At 56.9% G+C, this 17,278-nt stretch overlaps 1 protein-coding gene across 1 annotated transcript; it reads left to right on the top strand.

Annotated features, from left to right (window-relative positions):
- The first annotated feature begins 12,340 nt into the window (after positions 1–12,340).
- On the top strand, positions 12,341–15,928 carry A4GALT (alpha 1,4-galactosyltransferase (P blood group)). The gene is made up of 2 exons (XM_028532798.2): positions 12,341–12,527; positions 14,097–15,928. Exon 2 carries the CDS (start codon positions 14,147–14,149, stop codon positions 15,206–15,208), a length of 1,062 nt encoding a protein of 353 aa, XP_028388599.1. The 5' UTR covers positions 12,341–12,527; positions 14,097–14,146; the 3' UTR covers positions 15,209–15,928.
- Positions 15,929–17,278: the final 1,350 nt, after the last annotated feature.

Raw genomic sequence — 17,278 nt, 5'->3', positions numbered from 1 at the left:
CCCCCGCCCCCGGCCATGCACACACACCCTCGACTTCTCTATGAAGGGGGACTGGGCGCAGGCACCTGACCGGCTGTGGCCCCGCCCCTGTCTAAACGTGGCTGCGCTCGAGTCCGGCAGTGCACGGAGGTATAAAGGCAGAGCGAAAAGCACCCATTGCTCACGGCCAGGAATAAAGCCGTCATAACCTTCAGTGGAATCTTGGCAAATGGCGACTCTTGGCACCTATGATGGTTAGGAGGCGCAGGGCGGGGGAGGGGTGGAGGGACATTTTTGGGAAGAGGGGATCGCATGTTGCAGAAGCTCAGCGTTCCTGGGACCCAGTGGTTTTAGCCGCACAGGAGAGTTGGTTTTCTTTCGAGTTCTTCTCACATCATTGTCACAGACACTGGAAGTGTCAGGGTGGTGGCTCCTTATCCCCCATCCCTCTGTCATCGCGCTTGCGTTGTGTCCCCGTTGGGCACCAGGCCCTCCCTGGCTCAGTGTCATTGACAATCTTGGGCAGCTTCTGGCCCAGCGTCCGTCTTCCTCTGCCGCCAGTTCAAGGCCAGAGTCAGCCCTGGGGCTCCGAGGGCCTGCCTGTGGTCTGGGCTGTGGGTGCAGCCCAGGGTTTGGAGGGTGCTGCCCACACACCCACCCATTTGGAAGGGGCCCTGGGCTCCTACTGGATGTCAGCGTGCACAGCGAGCGCCGGGAATGCAGTCCACGGCACAGAGCTGTGCCCAAACCCAGGGGGGCTTCCTGGAGGTGGCTGCCCTGCTCACGTAGGGCAGGAGACCCTCCTGGAGCAGGAGGGTCTGAGACTTGCAGGCAAGCATTGCTGGGTGCAAAGGCTGCCCCCTGCGGCGCCCCACGCAGCTCCCGGAAGGTCCCTTTCCTCTCGGCACCTTGGTGTCCCGTTTGTTCGTGAAATGGGTCCACCGTGGAAGACGTGAAGCCCGAATGAGGTGGGGCTGGCAGGGCTTCCTGCCACGTTTGTGTTCCTGGCAAACGGCAAGCCCGTCTGTTCTGTGGGTAGGACACGGTCCTGGGCAGAGGCAGGGGTGGGGGAGGGGTGTTTGGGGAAGAGGACGGAGCCTGTTGCAGAAACCTGGAATTCCCAGGGCCCGGCGGCTGGAGCAGCCCCGAAGAGCTCAGTGTGGCTGGTCCGGAAGCTGGGGTCTGGGTCGGGAAGGAGGCTGGGGTGGTGGGACCTCCGACAGACAGACAGATGGAGAGACCTGAGCCACGCCGTGGGTGTGGCTGACTGGGGAGGGAGAGGCGTGGAGGGAATGTGTTGGCAGAGGGGCCCGCCCCCATCCCTGCCCTCTGCCCCCCCCCCCATTATCACCATGGCTTCCTAACTGCTCTCGTGTAGCCACGCGTCCCCCGCGGTCCAGCCTCGAAGCGCAGCCAGTGCGGAAGATCTCTGTAGCACGCGTCACACAACCGTCCTTCCTCCTCAGCACCCCTCAGTGGCGCTCCTCCCAATCAGAGAGGCAAGCCCTTCCGCTGGCCCTGCAGGCCCCCGTGGCCTGGCCTCCGTGGTCTCTCACCCCCATCCCCCTGGATGGCTCCCCTGCCTCCTACCCCCTGCTGTGCCAGCAGCCCGGCAGGCACGCGGCCCCAGGGCCTTTGCACTCACCGTTTCCCGGACACTTCCCCCCGGATACTGGGGGGATTGCACAAGCATCAGCTTCTCAGAGAGGCCATCCCGAACTGTTCTGGGTAACGTAGCGCACACACACCCCATCCTCCCAGCCCGGACTGTTTCATTTCTCTCTCTGTAGCCACCTCACCACCTCGGGTATGTCTTTGCTTGTGAATTTCCTCCCGCCACCACGTCAGCTCCATCCAGGAAGCCAAAGACGCTGGGTCGTTCACTGCTGTGTGTACGTGCAGACCTTGCATTGGGGCCTGGCACATAGTAGGTGCTTAAGCATGTGCTGGGTGAGCGATCGAGGGGCTGGGCGTGATGCCAAGGGCTTGACCAGTTTCTTTCCACAAGGACTTTTCGTATCGGGTGGAGCAAGGACTTTCTTACCCGTGTGTGCTATCTCTCTGGCCTCCTCGCCCATGCCTTTGGCCGGGCACCGAGAGGCCCGTGGTGATGGGTTCTGACGGGCTGTGCAGAACCGGTGCCAGGGAGACCAGGTGAGGAAGGTCTTTCTAGAAGGGTCCTTAGACATTGTCCTTTACACGCTCCTTATTTTACAGGGGAAGAAATTGGGGCTTAGAATTGGGGGTGGGGGCTGGAAGCCAGGCAGGCCCCTTACTCGGGCGATATCCCATCAGCAAAGACTATTAAAGGAAGAGCACCTCACACTGGCAGCCCTCTGTGTGTGATTTTGGGAGTGGCGTTCTCTCTTGCCGCCAGTTATTTTTTTATCTTTGATACCATAAAAAAAGGAGAAAGTGAGGCAATGGGAGAGATTTCTTCCACAGGACCTGAGTAAACTCTCATAATTCTCATAATTCGGGCCAGAATTTCGAGATCCTTCTGGGAACCCCGGGCACAGCACGTGACTGGTACCGACAGCTCGTCCACACTCACCACCTGGCACCCCCGGAGGCCCCAGCGTGCACGTGCACGTGTCCACACGTGTGGGGGTTCGGACTCACGGGGACTTTCTGCTTCCTGAATGTAGCCTAAAGCTCAGGGAGGGCGACCTCATTCTGACGCCGAGAAGTCCACCCCAGGCAACCTGACCTTCAGTCTGGCCTCTGGGGTAGAGCTGGGGGACATGGAGGGTCTGAGGCTTGGAGGTGGAGGTACGTGGGTGCATATCCTGCCCCCCATGATTACTAGCCTCACAGTGCTGGGGAGGCTGGGGAGGTCCCCTGTCCTCTCTTGGGGCCGGTGAGTGCTCTGATAGTTTTGTACGCAGAGTCCAAGGCACGTGGCCTTCTTTTGGACAGACTGTCGGAGCGGCACGCCCCCGGGCTTTCGGGGGCAGTTTAGGGATCGTTTACTTATTCAAAAAATGTGCATGGGCCCTGGCTGGTGTGGCTCAGTGGACTGAGCTCAGGCCTGCAGACCAAAGGGTCCCCGGTTGGAGTCCCTGTCAGGACACACACCTGGGTTGCAGGCCAGGTCTGCAGGCAACCACACGCTGACCCTTCTCTCCCTCTCTTTCTCCCTCCCTTCCCATCTCTAAAAGTAAATAAAACCTTTTTTAAACAGCGTGTATGCCGAGGTCTGTGCTGACCACGTGGGACTGGACAATGAGGAAAAGCCGCTGTGGTCCCTGCCCGCTGACCTTGTTCTCTGCGGTGGTGTCACCGTGTCATTGTGCATTTAATCAGTCGCTCCAGGAAAGACCTTGAGGGTGGTTTCTCACTGTTTGCCGTTGCAAACAAATCTGTGACCTGTATAAATGTCACTTATCTGTAGGATAAGGTCGCAGAGGGGGGGGTCGCAGTGATGAAAGGTACATGCAAATGTAATGTGGATGGAGGTGGGTCACTTGCCGCCCCCAGGGCTGGTGGCAGGCACCAGGCTCTCCCCAGCCCCCCAGCCAGCCAGCCAGCGCTGTGTGAGGTCCCTCTCCCTCCGGCCTCCTCCGCGCTGGTGCTTTGCCAACCTGGCAGGTGAGAGATGCTATCTGAGTGTTCCATTTGCATTTCTCTTCCTTACCCAACGATCCTCAGTCTTGCTTAGGAGGTTCTGGTGTAGGGCGGCAGGTGTCGTTTTGACTTTCTGGCTGGTCTGTCTTTTTCAACAAGGAGTCAAGTGTATTCCTGTTTTCTTTTACGGCCTTTGGATTTCACGCCTAATTCAGAAAACTTGGCCAACGCCAAGGTTACAAAGGAACTCACCCATGTTTGGCTCTGAACGTTTATGGGTTTTATTATTTCACATTGGGAGTTTATCCTGGGGCATGTTCTAAGCCATGAATCAGCTTGTTCTTTTTCCCTCTAGAAGCTCCTCCGGCTGCCCAGCCCCGGGGTCCAGAGGCCCACCTGCTTTATCAGCTGTGCCCATGCTGTGTTCTGTGGTTTCCGCTTGGTGGTCGACTCGGCCGTTCCTGGGGCGGCACCGTCTCAGGGGCAGAAACTCCAGAATGCGTTGCCGTCTGGAAGGCCAGGCCTCCCTCCTTCCTCCCTCCTTCTCAGGAGAACTCCTGCAGGTTTTTGCTTGTTTGTTTTTCTGTCTGAGCATCAGAATCAGTGTGTCCAGTTCCAGGATGCCATACAATTTATCAGCTGGCTTCGAGAAAACCGACCTGTTTATGAAGCTGAGTCTTCCGTCCAAGAGCATGGTTTGCCTTTCCATTTATTCGCAGGCAGAGTTTATTTCACGTTCTTCAGGGACTGTCAATGTTTGCTCATACAGATTTTGGACACCTTTTGTCAAGGTGAACCCTAAGTAACGTGCTGGTGGGGTCTTTTCGTGCGTTACATCTTCTGCTTCTGACTGTTCCCTGGGTAAGGTGTGTGTGTGTCCTGCCCCTTCCCGGCATTCTTTTACTTGTAGTTTTTCAGTCGTTTCTCTTGACTTGTCCAGGTGTACAGTAGTGCCTTATGAAAATACCAATAGTTTTAAAGATTCCTGTTCTTTTCTTTTCTTTTCTTTTCTTTTCTTTTCTTTTCTTTTCTTTTCTTTTCTTTCTTTCCTTCTTTCTTTCTTTCTTTCTTTCTTTCTTTCTTTCTTTCGTTCTTCTTTCTTTCTTCCTTCCTTCCTCCTTCCTTCCTCCTTCCTTCCTTCCTTCCTTCCCTCCCTCCCTCTTCCCTCTCCCTCTCCCTCCCTCCCTTCCTTCCTTCCTTCCTTCCTTCCTTTTCTTCCTTTTGCCTCTAATTTCTTTCTCCTCCCAAATCCTTTTGAGGAATACCTCCAGTACTGGTGACGGGGATGGGTGCCTTTGTCCCCTGCACCCCCACCCCAGGTCTTTGGAGGAGCGCCCCCGTGTAGAAGGCTGCGTGCAAAGCTATTTCCTGGCTTTGGTGATGGTGTATGTCCCTTGGTTAGGGAAGTGTCTGTCGATTCCTAATTTATCCAGGATGAGTGTTAGAAATGTTGTCAAATGTTTCTTAGCATCTCCAGGGATGACTGTGATTTTCCTCTTTTGACCCATGAATATGATGAATTATATTAACAATTTTCTAATGTCCAGCCATCCTTGCATTCTGGGAATAAGCCCACTTAGGTTTTTCTTTCCTAGTCCTCATTAGAGGATATGTTTATTGATTGTTTTAAAAGATCTTATTTTTTTTAGAGAGGGGGGAAGGGAGGGAGAAAGAGAGGGAGAGAAACAGCAATGTGTGGTTGCCTCTCACACGCCCCCTACTGGGGACCTGGCCTGCAACCCAGGCATGTGCCCTGACTAGGAAATGAACCTGCGACCCTTTGGTTCGCAGGCTGATGCTCAGTCCACTGAGCCAGGGCATGTGTATTGAATTTAGAGAGAGGGGAAGGGAGGCTGAGAGAGACAGAGGAACAAGGATGTGAGAGAGAAGTGTTGATTGGCTGCCTCCCATATGCACCCCAACTGGGGATCAAACCTGCAACCTGGGTATATGCCCCGAGCAGGGATCAAACAAGCAGCCTTTTGGTGCAGGGATGGTGCTCCAACCGGCTGAGCCACCGACCGGGGCAAGCCCAGTTACTTCTGATATTTTATTCCTTTAATGCGCTCTTGGATTCCACTTGCATATGTTTTATTCAGGATTTTTACGGTAATATTCCTAAGCGATATTGGTCAGTAGGGCATCTTATGAAATCTTTTTCAAGTTTTCCATTTCTCTTCTACTTTAAAAGTTTCTTGAGGTTTTCTGGCTCATATTTTGCTATTCGATACAGTTCTAAAAAGCTTTGGGTTTCTGTTACTGCTAGAGCCCTGACCCGCACGCCCCAGCGGGCAGAGTGGGTCATCTTGCACAGCACAAGGTCGGCAGTTCAGTTCCCAGTCAGGGCACACGCCTGGGTTGCCGGCGGGGTCCCTAGTGGGGGCGTGAGAGAGGCAACCACACATTGATGCTTCTCTCCCTCTCTTTCTCCCCCCTTCCCCTCTCTCTCAAAATAAATAAAGTCTTTAAAAAAAAGAGTTTGCCAGAATTTTCCTCCAAAAATACCTTGCTCTGCTGCTTCTGTTTCATACTGCTCTTGGATCATTCCATGTCTCTCGCAAATGCTGGCCTGTCTAGGCCGTCGGTGGCTTTCAGGGCTGGGCTGGAGCTGTGACAGTTGTCTAGCGGTTATTGTTTTCAGGCTTTACATTGTATTTGCAAAGCACTGTCTTAGGACGAAAATTCCTTCTTCCCCCTCTCCTAATAGACTTTTCCTGTTTGGCATTTGTTGGTCTGCTTTCCTCGCCAGCCCTTGTTTCCTTAATCAGGTTAGTGGTGGTTTATACATTTTATTGAATGTTTTCCCCAGACACGCAGCTCTTTGTCACATTTCTTCGTTCCGTGGTTTCTCTGTCTTCTAATTTTATTTCCGCTTTAGTCCATATTAGTTCTTCTCTTATTTTTTTCTGTTTATTCCATGGTTCTTTTTCTATTGTTTTTCTCTGGTGTTTTACTTATTTTTATTATTTATTTATTATTTATTATTATTTTAAGATTTTATTTATTTCTTTTTAGAGAGGGAAGGGAGGGAGAAAGAGGGAGAGAAACATCAATGTGTGGTTGCTGGGGGCCGTGGCCTGCAATCCAGGCATGTACCCTGACTGGGAATTGAACCTGCGATGCTTTGGTTCGCAGCCCGCGCTCAATCCACTGAGCTACGCCAGCCAGGGGTTATTTATTATTTTTATCTGTGCTGTTGTAAGTTACATGTATTGGAAGCTGTAAATATTTTTCTGATTGCTGCCGCTGTGTCCTGTAGGTTTAGATTCGTGATGTTTTGATGATGGTTATTGTATGGAAATCCTAAAAACTCAGTTTGTAGTTACCTTGTGATTAAAGAATTGTCCACGACAGTTTGTTTTTTTCCAATTTCCAGACTTTTAATTTTTTAAAATGATTTCAATTCATTCACACCAGACAGCTATTATTGTGTTGGCTATTGTCATTTTTTTCTCTTATTTTAAATTTATTTTTTATCATGTTTTCTTCCATTACCATTTAGTCCCCTTATACCCCCCACCCCAATTTCCAGACTTTTAAATTAATTTCTAGTTATTTTGCCTGTGATCACAAAAATCTGTATTTTTTATACTTTTGGTTGTTCTTGAGGTGTTCAGTTTTCATGAATGTTCTATCAGCTCTTGAAAAGAAAGAACATGCCCTGGCTGGTGTGGCTCAGTGGACTGAGCACCAGCCTGTGAACCAAAGGGTTGCTGGTTCGATTCCCAGTCGGGGCACATGCCTGGGTTGCAGGCCAGGTCCCCAATGGGAGCCACATGAGAGGAACACATCGAACCACACATTGATGTTTCGCTCCCTTTCTTTCTCCCTCTCTTCCCCTCTCTAAAATAAATAAATAACATTTTTAAAAATAAAAGAAAGAATATTATCTACTGTTAATGTAGAGAGTTTCATATATTGTAGTACCTTACTGATTATTTCATCTAGGTCTTCTGAATTTGTATTTATGTTTGGTCTACTTAATGTTTCTTGGGCTGAGAGATGAATTAAAATCTCTTATTAGTGCGTTTCAATCTGTTTATCCCAATGTCCCTGTCATTTCTCCTTCCTGAAAATTGCTGCGTTGCTATGTGGTGCCTGGTGAATTACACCGCTCAGCGTTCTAAACGGCCCTGCTTTCGGCCCCTCCAGTGGCGCTGGGCTTAAGTTCTCATGGTCTGACATTGAGATTGTGGCCCCAGCTTGGTTTGGTTTGTATCCATCTTGATGCCTTTGCTCACTGGGTCACCTTGAGCCATTTCAAGTTACTTTGTTGGAATTGTGTCCCTTGAATGCAGGATGGAGTTGGGCGTTGCTTGACATCCAGACTGAATCGTTGTTTACAGAGATTGGTGACGTCACCCTGTTTATTGACCCACGGGGCAGACGCCCCCGGTGCCCTTCTGTCACATCGTGCGGACACCCGCGGGTCTTCGTGCTCCTGGAAAGGCCGTGTTCTCTATTCCTTGTCTCCGGTCGGTTCTCTTCGCTTTTTAAGAATACTGTAGCCCTTCTGACAGTTAGGAAAGCTTGTGCTTTTGTTCTAGGGGTTACATTGATATTTATGTCTCTATGTATATTCCCGCTTACCTAATACCTATTGTTTCTCTTCTGTGGGCAATAAATTTAACTTGTTTCCTCTTCCTTTCTCCTCCCTCCCTCTTTCTCCCTCCCCTCTCCCTCCCTCCCTCCCTCTCTCTCTCTCCCTCTCTCTCTCTCCCTCCCTCCCTCTCTCTCTCTCACCCTCCCTCTCCTTCTCCCCCCCTCCCTCCCTCCCTCTCTCTCCCCTCCCTCCCTCCCTCTCTCTCTCTCCCTCTCCCTCCCCCCCCTCTCTCTCTCTCTCTCTCTCATCACTACCCCGTTTTAGCCGATACGGCATTGAGTGGTTCTAAGGTATTTTACTGTATTCCTTCTCACGCCTGTGGAAGTCTGGGTCCGGTAGAGCTCCTGACAGTTGCCATCACTCACCTGTGCGATGGCGCGAAGAAGTGGCAGCAGGCTGGCAGAGAAGCCTGGAGACAGCCTGAGGGACTCTTTTAAGAAAAGCTGCACCCCTCATACCTGATGATGTGGGTGGGGACAGAGGCATCAGTGACACTGAATTGATGTCATTTCAGAAGAATCGGCTTTTTTTGTTTGTTTAATCCTCACCTGAGGATATGTTTTTATTGCTTGAAAGAGAGAGAGAAAGAGAAACATCAAGGCGAGAAAAGAATCAATCGTTGCCTCCCGTGCGAACCCGACCAGGGTGGACTTGGCCGGGGATCGAACCGGCAACCTTTTGGAGCCCAGGACGTCACTCCCACCACAGGAGCCGCCTGGCCAGAGCAGGAAAAGGCTTGTGGTGGTGACGGCATTTCAGGAACACCCAGTTCGCTTCACTTAACCTCTTAGGTCTGCACAGGAGGGGTAGGTGGTGCGTAAACCCAAGGAAACAATCCTTTCGAAGTAAACAGTCTGTAGAATGAGGAAGCAAGGTGACGCTGTTTAATTGGCAGCCGTTTTTAATGTTTAGTGGTGTGTGACAATGACGCAGCTGCATGACAATTCCTCTTACTCAGCAAAGCAGGGGAGTGGTCTCCTTCTTACCGGCCACCTCCGCGCTGACACGCACTTCATCGTTTAGCGGCCAGACCCGCGGCCGCCGCTGAGCTTCGTGCACCGGCCACCTCCTGCCCCCCTTGCCTGCCAGCTCCTTCCTCGTCTGAACCTCTGTTATTTCCGCTGCGCTCTGGAAGGGGTCCACTTCTGAACTGTTTTAACCCTTTAGTTCCCTCCTGACCTCTGCCCGACCTCTGCCCGACCTCACCCGTCATCCAACCGTGGCTCCGTCTCACCGGTTCCTCTCCGGTTCTCGCAAAGCGAAAGGTCTTCGGGTTGAGATTGCTTTTTTGAGTTTTGTTTTTTTTATAAGTCATGCTGTAATTATGGATTCTAACTTTATTCTTTATTTTATTTTTTATTTTAGAGAGAGGGGAAGGGAGGGAGCGGGGGGTGGTCAGGAAACATTGATATGAGAGAGAAACATCGATCCATTGCCCCTCGCTGGGCCCTCACTGGGGACCAAATCCAAAACCTGGGTATGTGCCCTGACTGGGAATCGAACCGGCGACCTTGTGCTTGTTGAGCCAACCCCCAACCAACTGAGCCACACCATCCGGGGCTCGATTTGAATTTGTATTTGCTGTATACCAAATATCTATATAGTGAATTTTCTTTATACATAACAGTAGGGTTCCTTTTCCTTTTTCATTCTTGTAGCATCTTTGGATGAATGCAGTATTCCTTAAACAATTTTTTTTTTAATTCGTTGGGTTTTCCTACATGGGCCGTTGCCAGGGAGTTGTGGTGCGAACTGGGAGAGAGGCCGTGTGGTTCTCCAGGGCGCTCTGCTGACGGGCTCCCCCTCTGTTCTGGGGATGCACCGCTCCTTGAAAGCCTGGCCCCCCTCGGGCCCTCAGAACCCAGCCTGGGTCAAGAGGCAGCCCGCCTCCAGCCGTGAGCCCCTGGTTCAGTCACATCTTCCGTGCAGACGGACAGGAGGGGCTCCCGGAGCCCCCGCCCCCACGCCCCACTGGAGGCCCAGGTCCCTGTGCAGGCCCCACCCCCCACTGCTGTGGGACCTCGGCTGAGTCCCTTTCCTCCTCTGGGCCTCTGGGTCCCCGTGCGAACACGGGAGTCTCCCAGGGCCCAGCTCTGGCGTCCCGGGAGCCGCTCTGGCAGCGCCCAGCCTGGCAGCGGGGTCGGTAGGGACCAGGTCTGACCGTCACTGTGACCTGTTCTGTTTGGGTCATGCTCCGCCAGATTTGGGCTGGACACGGGAGCCCAGAGAGGGTCAGAGGTGGAGTGTCCCACCGCAGGGGCACGGGGGGGGGGGGGGGGGGGCCGTGAAGAGGTGACAAGCGTCAGGTCAGGGAGCCTTTTCCAGCCTCTGGAACCTGGATCCTGATGCTGATACTCCCACAGCGGGGCCTGCAGAGGTGACACAGAGCCAGACCACAGGGGCCCGGTCAGGAGAGCCAGGCCTGCGGAGCTGCTGCAAGAGGCCGGGCCACACCAGCCTCACGTCCTGCCTGAGACGGCTCCCCAGCTCCCGGGCCAGCTGGAGGCGCCTCCCCAGGGCGGGGCTGGAAACCAGCAGGGTTGGGGGGGGCTGCAAGGTGGGAGGAGGCGGTGGCAGCGCTGCGCCAGGCTTGTCTGACACGGGCCAGGACTTGGGCCCTGGCTGGGAGGCCCATCCAAGGGGCCAGGAGCGTGCTTCGGGCCTGAGGTCACATGGGTACTGGGCCGGGGCCAGCTTGGCCCGTACGCAGCTTCTATTCCTGGGGCCCGGGCTCCGGCACCAAATACGGTGGTGCTGCCCACAGCCGGCACCTCCATCCGTGGCAGGCGTGGCTCAAGGGGCACGTCCTGCCTTCCCAACAGGCCCGCCCCATGCCCCATGCCACCGGGCCCCCAAGCAGCCAGGGCTTTGCTCCATCCGACTGACTGTCTGTCTGTCCGTTCCTCAGTACGGTTCACGCTGGGTTAAGAATCCTCGGGACCAGAATAGCCTCTCTCCCTGCAGGGGAAAACCAGGGCGGGGAACAGGCTTCTTGATTTTCCATCAGGGCTCTGGCCTGGGGACTGACGTTGTGGGGAGGTCCAGGCAGCTCCCCTGACCCCTGACCCCCAGTTTCCTCACCCGTTCTCCCTGGTCCATTTGGTCACTCATTGATTTGCTCACTCACTGGCTACTCATTAATTCACTCACTGATCATTCGTGGATTCACGGACTTATCGATTGCCCCATCCACGCCCTTGCTCCTCACCTGCACGGAGTCACTCGGGGTGTACTGGCCGCATCCTGAGGCCAGCCACCGCTCCGGACGCTGAACAGAACACAGAAGATGCAAAAGTGTGCCGGTCCCCGTGGGGTCATGTTCCAAATCAATAACCAACCCAGATAAGTGCACGGCTGCACCGTAGGTTGGGACAAGTGTGGGGGAGGCCGGATGAAAGCAGAAAGCTATGAAGTGATGGGGAGAGTTGAAATTTTAGGGGTGCGAGGGAGGGCCCCACGGCAGGATGACTTTTTAAAATTTATTTTATTGTTGTTCAATCACAGCTGTCTGTATTCCCCCCCCCCCCCCCCGGCCAAACCCGCCTCCCTCCCTTGCTTCCACCGCCCCCCCTCGGTTTTGTCCGTGTGTGCTTTATACTTGTTCCGGGAGGATGGTTTTCTGAGTGAGGGCCGGAGGAGGGTGAGGGAACGGGCAAAGGGAACAGTGTTCCAAGCAGAAGGAACGGCAGGTGCGAAGGCCCTGCAACGGCGGCGTGGGGGGATGGGTTTGAGAAAGAGCAAGGAGGCCAGGCGTGGCCGCGGCGGAGCAAGCAACAGGGAGAGAAGCGGGGCCTCGGGTCAGGGCTTGGGGGGCGTCCCGAGTCTCTGGGCCCGAGCAGAGGGGCCGAGCGGCTGACCTGCCCCGTGTCCTCAGCGGCCCTCTGGCTGCCGCGCGGGTGAGTCAGTGAGTGAATGAGTGACCAGAGCCGTCTTCCCATGTGGCATGGAGCCAGGCACACGGGGGGGGCGGGGGGTGCCGGCCCCAGTGGCCCTTGAAGAGGTCTGTCTGGTCAATTCCTTTCTCGTCAACTCCTCTGGTGGCCGATGTGCTCCATTTCAGCCATCACCTAGCGTGTTATCTTTGTCTCTTTTCAAATGGTGTCCCCACGGGCAGGGCTGCACCCCACTGCTCCCTGCCCCCCGCCCGTGGGGCCAGAAGAGAGGGGCGCACACCCCACCGGGAAAAGCCCCAGCCCTGGGAGAGCCCGAGGCGCACCTCACTGTGTCTCTCACCGTCTTTTGCAGATGGACCTGTGGGCGTGGAGAGCGTGTGCACGGGCCGTGTTCCCGCCGGCGGAGAAGGCTGCCTGCTGAGCCGGGGCGTGTCTCCAGGAGGCTGCCCGGATCCCCACCGCACCGCCATGGGGCGCCCAGGCTGGTCAGTGCCAGCCCCTGACGTTGTCCCAGGGCCCTGCCCTTGGCCCCCCGGGGGAGGGCCAGGCCCAGTCGCTCAGGTCCTAGGCTCCGGGCACCCGTCTCTGGCCATGAGCTCCATCTGTCCTGGGAGCAGTTGTTCCCGGCCCCCCATGGCCCCCAGACTGTGTCCAGTCCCTCCGCCCCTTTCTGTCCAAGTTTCCTGGCCTCTAAAGTAGGAGTGACGCAACTTCTCCCCGGGGTTACCGAGGGCCACAGTGGGTGTGAACCTGGCACTGTGCACATAGAAGGCACGGAACCCACGGTGGCTGGGATTCTGCTGGGGGTGGGCAGAGCCCGGGCCAGCGAGCGCTGACTCCCCCCAAGCGCCAGACGCGTGCGCACATTGGCTGCACACTCTCTCTCTCCCCCCCAGGCAGGATGGCGCAGTGGTGAGGGCACAGACTCTGGACCCAGGTGGCCTGGGTTCAAACCCACGTCTTGCCGCTTGCTGGTTGTGGGACTCTATGTGAGTTACCAGACTTCTGTGTCTCAGTTTCCTCACTTGTAAAAAGGGGGTGATGATCGCCACCCCACAGGGTAGCGTAAGGGTCTAACGAGTTCACGTGTGTTGGTGCTGACGCGGTCGCCTGGGGTGGGCACAGGGGACGGCGTGTGTTCAGAGCGTGAGCGAGCACGTACCAGCAGCGGGCCCGAGAGGTCCCCTCTTGCAGATGGGAAGATGGAGGCTCAGCGAGCCGAGGGCCGTGCGCGAGTCTCACAGCCGCATCAGGGGTGAGACTTGAGGTCACCTGCATCCCAGGCATTCACACCCCCTCGGCGACGGGGCCCAAGCCTGTCCCGTTCCTTCTGGCCACCTGCAGGGTGCCCACGAGTGTTTCTGGCCGCTGGCCAAGTGGGCACTGCCAGGAGCGGGCGAGGCTCCAGGGGCGGCAGGGCTAGCAGAGGTCACGGACAGCAGCCAACTTCCCTTTCCGTTCCCCCGCCCCCAGACCCGTGTCTGGGGGAGGCACAGCCCAGGGCAGGGGCTGGGGAAGCCAGGGGTCCAGGAGGCCCAGGAGGCCCAGGAGGCCCCGGCGTGTCTGAGCCCAGAGCTTTGGGCCGGCCCTGGCGAGCATCCCCACGTGCCAGCCCTGGGGGTCCTGCGGCCAGTCCCCGGGGCTACTCGGCAGTCTGCCCCCCCGTGGACCAGCTCAAGGCCCGGTCTGTGGAGCTGGGGGGTACGTGTGCCGGGCCCGCCACTGCAGGCTGCCAGCCTGGCCTGCTGGGGGGCACAGATGAGGCCAGGCAGTCAGGCCTGTGTGCCCATGGCAGAGGCATTACTTCCGACCACCCCTGCCACGGGTCCCTGATGGCCGCAGGTTCTAGGTGGCCCCGGCCCAGTCCTTGGGAGCTCAGGCCACGGTCCACGGGTCCTGTTTTCCAGGCGAGGAGGGAGGTGGGGCTCGGAGCCGTCGGCAGGCTCGTGGGCTCCAGACACCGGCGGCGGCTGGCCGGGCCGCAGTTTGTGGGCAGTGTTTCCTGGGGTGGGGGCGGCTGCAGCCCGCCCCAGCATGGTGTCCGTCTCTTGCAGACCGGCCAGTGCCTGCTGGAGGGAGGCTCCTGCTGCCGTCCGGGGAGACCATGTCCAGGTCCCCAGACTGTCTGCCGTGGCTGCTCCGGAGCACCCCGAGCCAGCGGGGCTGCACCCTGTTCATCATCGGCTTCAAGTTCATGTTCCTGGTCTCCGTCATGATCTACTGGCACATCGCGGGGGAGCCCAGGAGCCAAGGACGCTTCTCTAACCTGCCTATCGACGTCCCCTGCCCCGACCTGGCGCCCCCCACGCGGCGCCCCAGCGCCCCACCTCCGGGCAACATCTTCTTCCTGGAGACCTCAGACCGGACCGCCCCCAGCTTCCTGTTCATGTGCTCGGTGGAGTCGGCCGCCAGGGCGCACCCCGAGTCCCGGGTGGCGGTCCTGATGAGGGGGCTGCCCGGCGGCAACGCCTCCCTGCCCCGGCACCTGGGCTTCTCGCTCCTGCGCTGCTTCCCCAACGTGCAGATGCTGCCGCTGGACTTCGAGGAGCTGTTCCGGGACACGCCGCTGGCGGCCTGGTACGTGGCCGCGCGGCGGCGGTGGGAGCCCTACCTGCTGCCCGTGCTGTCCGACGCCTGCCGGCTGGCGCTCCTGTGGAAGTTCGGGGGCATCTACCTGGACACGGACTTCATCGTCCTCCGGAGCCTGCGGAACCTGACCAACACGCTGGGCACGCAGTCCCGCTACGTCCTCAACGGCGCCTTCCTGGCCTTCGAGCGCCGCCACGAGTTCCTGGCGCTGTGCATGCGGGACTTCGTGGCCCACTACAACAGCTGGATCTGGGGCCACCAGGGCCCGCAGCTGCTCACGCGCGTCTTCAAGAGGTGGTGCTCCATCCGCAGCCTGGGCGAGAGCCGCGCCTGCCGGGGCGTCACGGCCCTGCCCTCCGAGGCCTTCTACCCCATCCCCTGGCAGAGCTGGAGGAAGTACTTCGAGGACGTGGGCCCCGAGGAGCTGCCCCGGCTGCTCAGGGGCACCTACGCCGTGCACGTGTGGAACAAGAAGAGCCAGGGCACGCGCCTCGAGGCCACGTCCCGGGCGCTGCTGGCCCAGCTCCACGCCCGCTACTGCCCCACGACGCACAAGGCCATGAGGATGTACCTGTGAGGGGCCGCCTGCCCGCACCCAGCACCCGGTGGGGAGAGGCGCCCGCCACCCTTCCTCCTGGGGAGGCGAGGTGGGGGGCGGGGCACAGGTGGTCTCTCTGAGAGGTGTTGTTGGAGGGCTCTGTTCCCTCGGACCCACGGTGAGGCTGGCGGGACACCCGGCGGCCAGCCAGCGTGCTGTCTCTCAGGGCAGGGGAAGCAAGCCGGGGTGCAGGGCCCCCAGCCAGAATCAGCTGGAACAACCCAGGAAGGGGTGGGTGGGGAGCACCCTGGGTCTGCTGGACAACACGTGGAAGCTGGGAACATGGAAGCGTCCCCCAGGCATTCTGGGGCAGCCGGGTGTTTGGGGTCCCAGGTGGCGGTGGTGGGAGCAGCCTCGGAGGAGCCCAGGGCAGGAGGAAGGCAGGCAGAGCCCCCAGAGGGGCTCGGGGGCCGCTGTGGGGGGGGAGCAGCGGGCAAACTCGGCTTCCAGAGCCCGGGGTGGGGCCCGGCTCTCCCGGTTCTGGTTTTTCTCAGGCTGAGGCTGGCACAGCCGGCCCAGGGAGCACTTGGGGGGAGGCCCCTCGTGCGTGCCCGCCCCGTCCTTCTTTCCACAGATGTCACCAGGGTGACAGCTGCCTGCTCCAGGGGCACAGGGGTGTGGAGTATTTTTGGCTTGGGAAAAGCATTTTAAAGGAAATACTCCCACCCTGCTGTTAATAAACGAAAAGTAACCTAACAGAGTGACTGGCGGACATCGCGTGCTCTGTGGTCGAGAAAACACACTGGCTCACGTGGCGTTCTCGGCGCCGTTCTGCAGGTGGGAAGCACAGGGGGCGGGGGCGGGGAGGGGGCTGGAGGTGACTTGCCTGGGAGCCAGCCTGGATCAAAAGGTCTGGATGGGGGAAGGCCAGCGCTTGGAAGGGTGCGGCCCCAGCTGGTTGGGTTGAGTGAGGAAGGCGCCTCAGGGCTGGGCCTTCCCTCAGAAGGCCTCCCCTGCGGGACTGGGGGCCTGCCAGGAACTCGGGCTCCACGTGCTGCTCTTTGCCAGCAGAGGGGGAGGTGTTCAGAGGCCTCTGGATCCTGCCTGCAGACGGTCGTGGGCAGCCTGGTGAGGTGGTGAGCTCCCTGGCTCCAGGGGTATTCAAGAGCAGGTGATTTTTTTTTTTATATATATATACAGATAGTGGATTATGTGTCATGTATTTCTCCATAACAACATTTCACCTGTCTTAATTTGTTTTAGAATAAGCAGATTTTAATTTTAATATGCAAGTAAATAGGTAACTACGCGTGTATGTGCTTAAACAAGTGAGATGACCCCTTAAGTCAAGCATGGTTTAGTCATTTGGCCGTCATGTAGTGAGTGTCTACTGTATGTCACTGTAAAGAAATGAAACAGACACATGTCACTCCATCACCCTAAACTCTTCTGTGGCCCCCTATTGCTAGGGCACAAAGCCTGTCTCCTGGGTCCAGCATTCAAGGCTCTCAGGGATCTGGCCACGCCTCCCTCTCCACCCTTGAGCTTTGCCCTCCATCCACACTAAACAGTATGTATATATTTATAAAGATTTTATTTATTTATTTTTTAGGGAGGGAGAAAAGGGGAGAGAAACATCGATGTGTAAGAGGGACACTGATCCATCGGTTGCCTCTCACATGCCCCCAGCTGGGGACCTGGCCCGCAACCCAGGCATGTGCCCTGACTGGGAATCGAACCGGGGACTTTTGTGTCACAGGCTGGTGCTCAATCCACGGAGCCACACCAGCCAGGGCCTCACTATATATTCTCGACTCCCTTCCCCACCCTGATGTCCACATGTGATACTCTCAGTGCCCTTCCCAACCATCCTCACCATCAAGGCCTTGTCCCTTCCCATAAGGCCGATGTACCCTCCAGGAAGCCTTCCCTGATTGCCCTGCCTCCAGCCCCACGGCTCCCACGCATCCTCCATGACCATTGGGTTCTTGGTTCGTCCCTCCAAACGTCTCAAAGGGCAGAGCCATGTCAGGCTCAGGCTCCCAGGAGGGGGGCACCCATGTAGCTCAGCGAGGGCCTCAAGAAGTTCCTGTCAGTCCCTGGAGAGCC

This window comes from Phyllostomus discolor, chromosome 2 (assembly GCF_004126475.2).
Source record: "Phyllostomus discolor isolate MPI-MPIP mPhyDis1 chromosome 2, mPhyDis1.pri.v3, whole genome shotgun sequence".
NCBI lineage: Eukaryota > Metazoa > Chordata > Mammalia > Chiroptera > Phyllostomidae > Phyllostomus > Phyllostomus discolor.
Note: the sequence above shows the minus strand (reverse complement) of the source record. Positions and strands in the feature narration are given on the sequence as shown.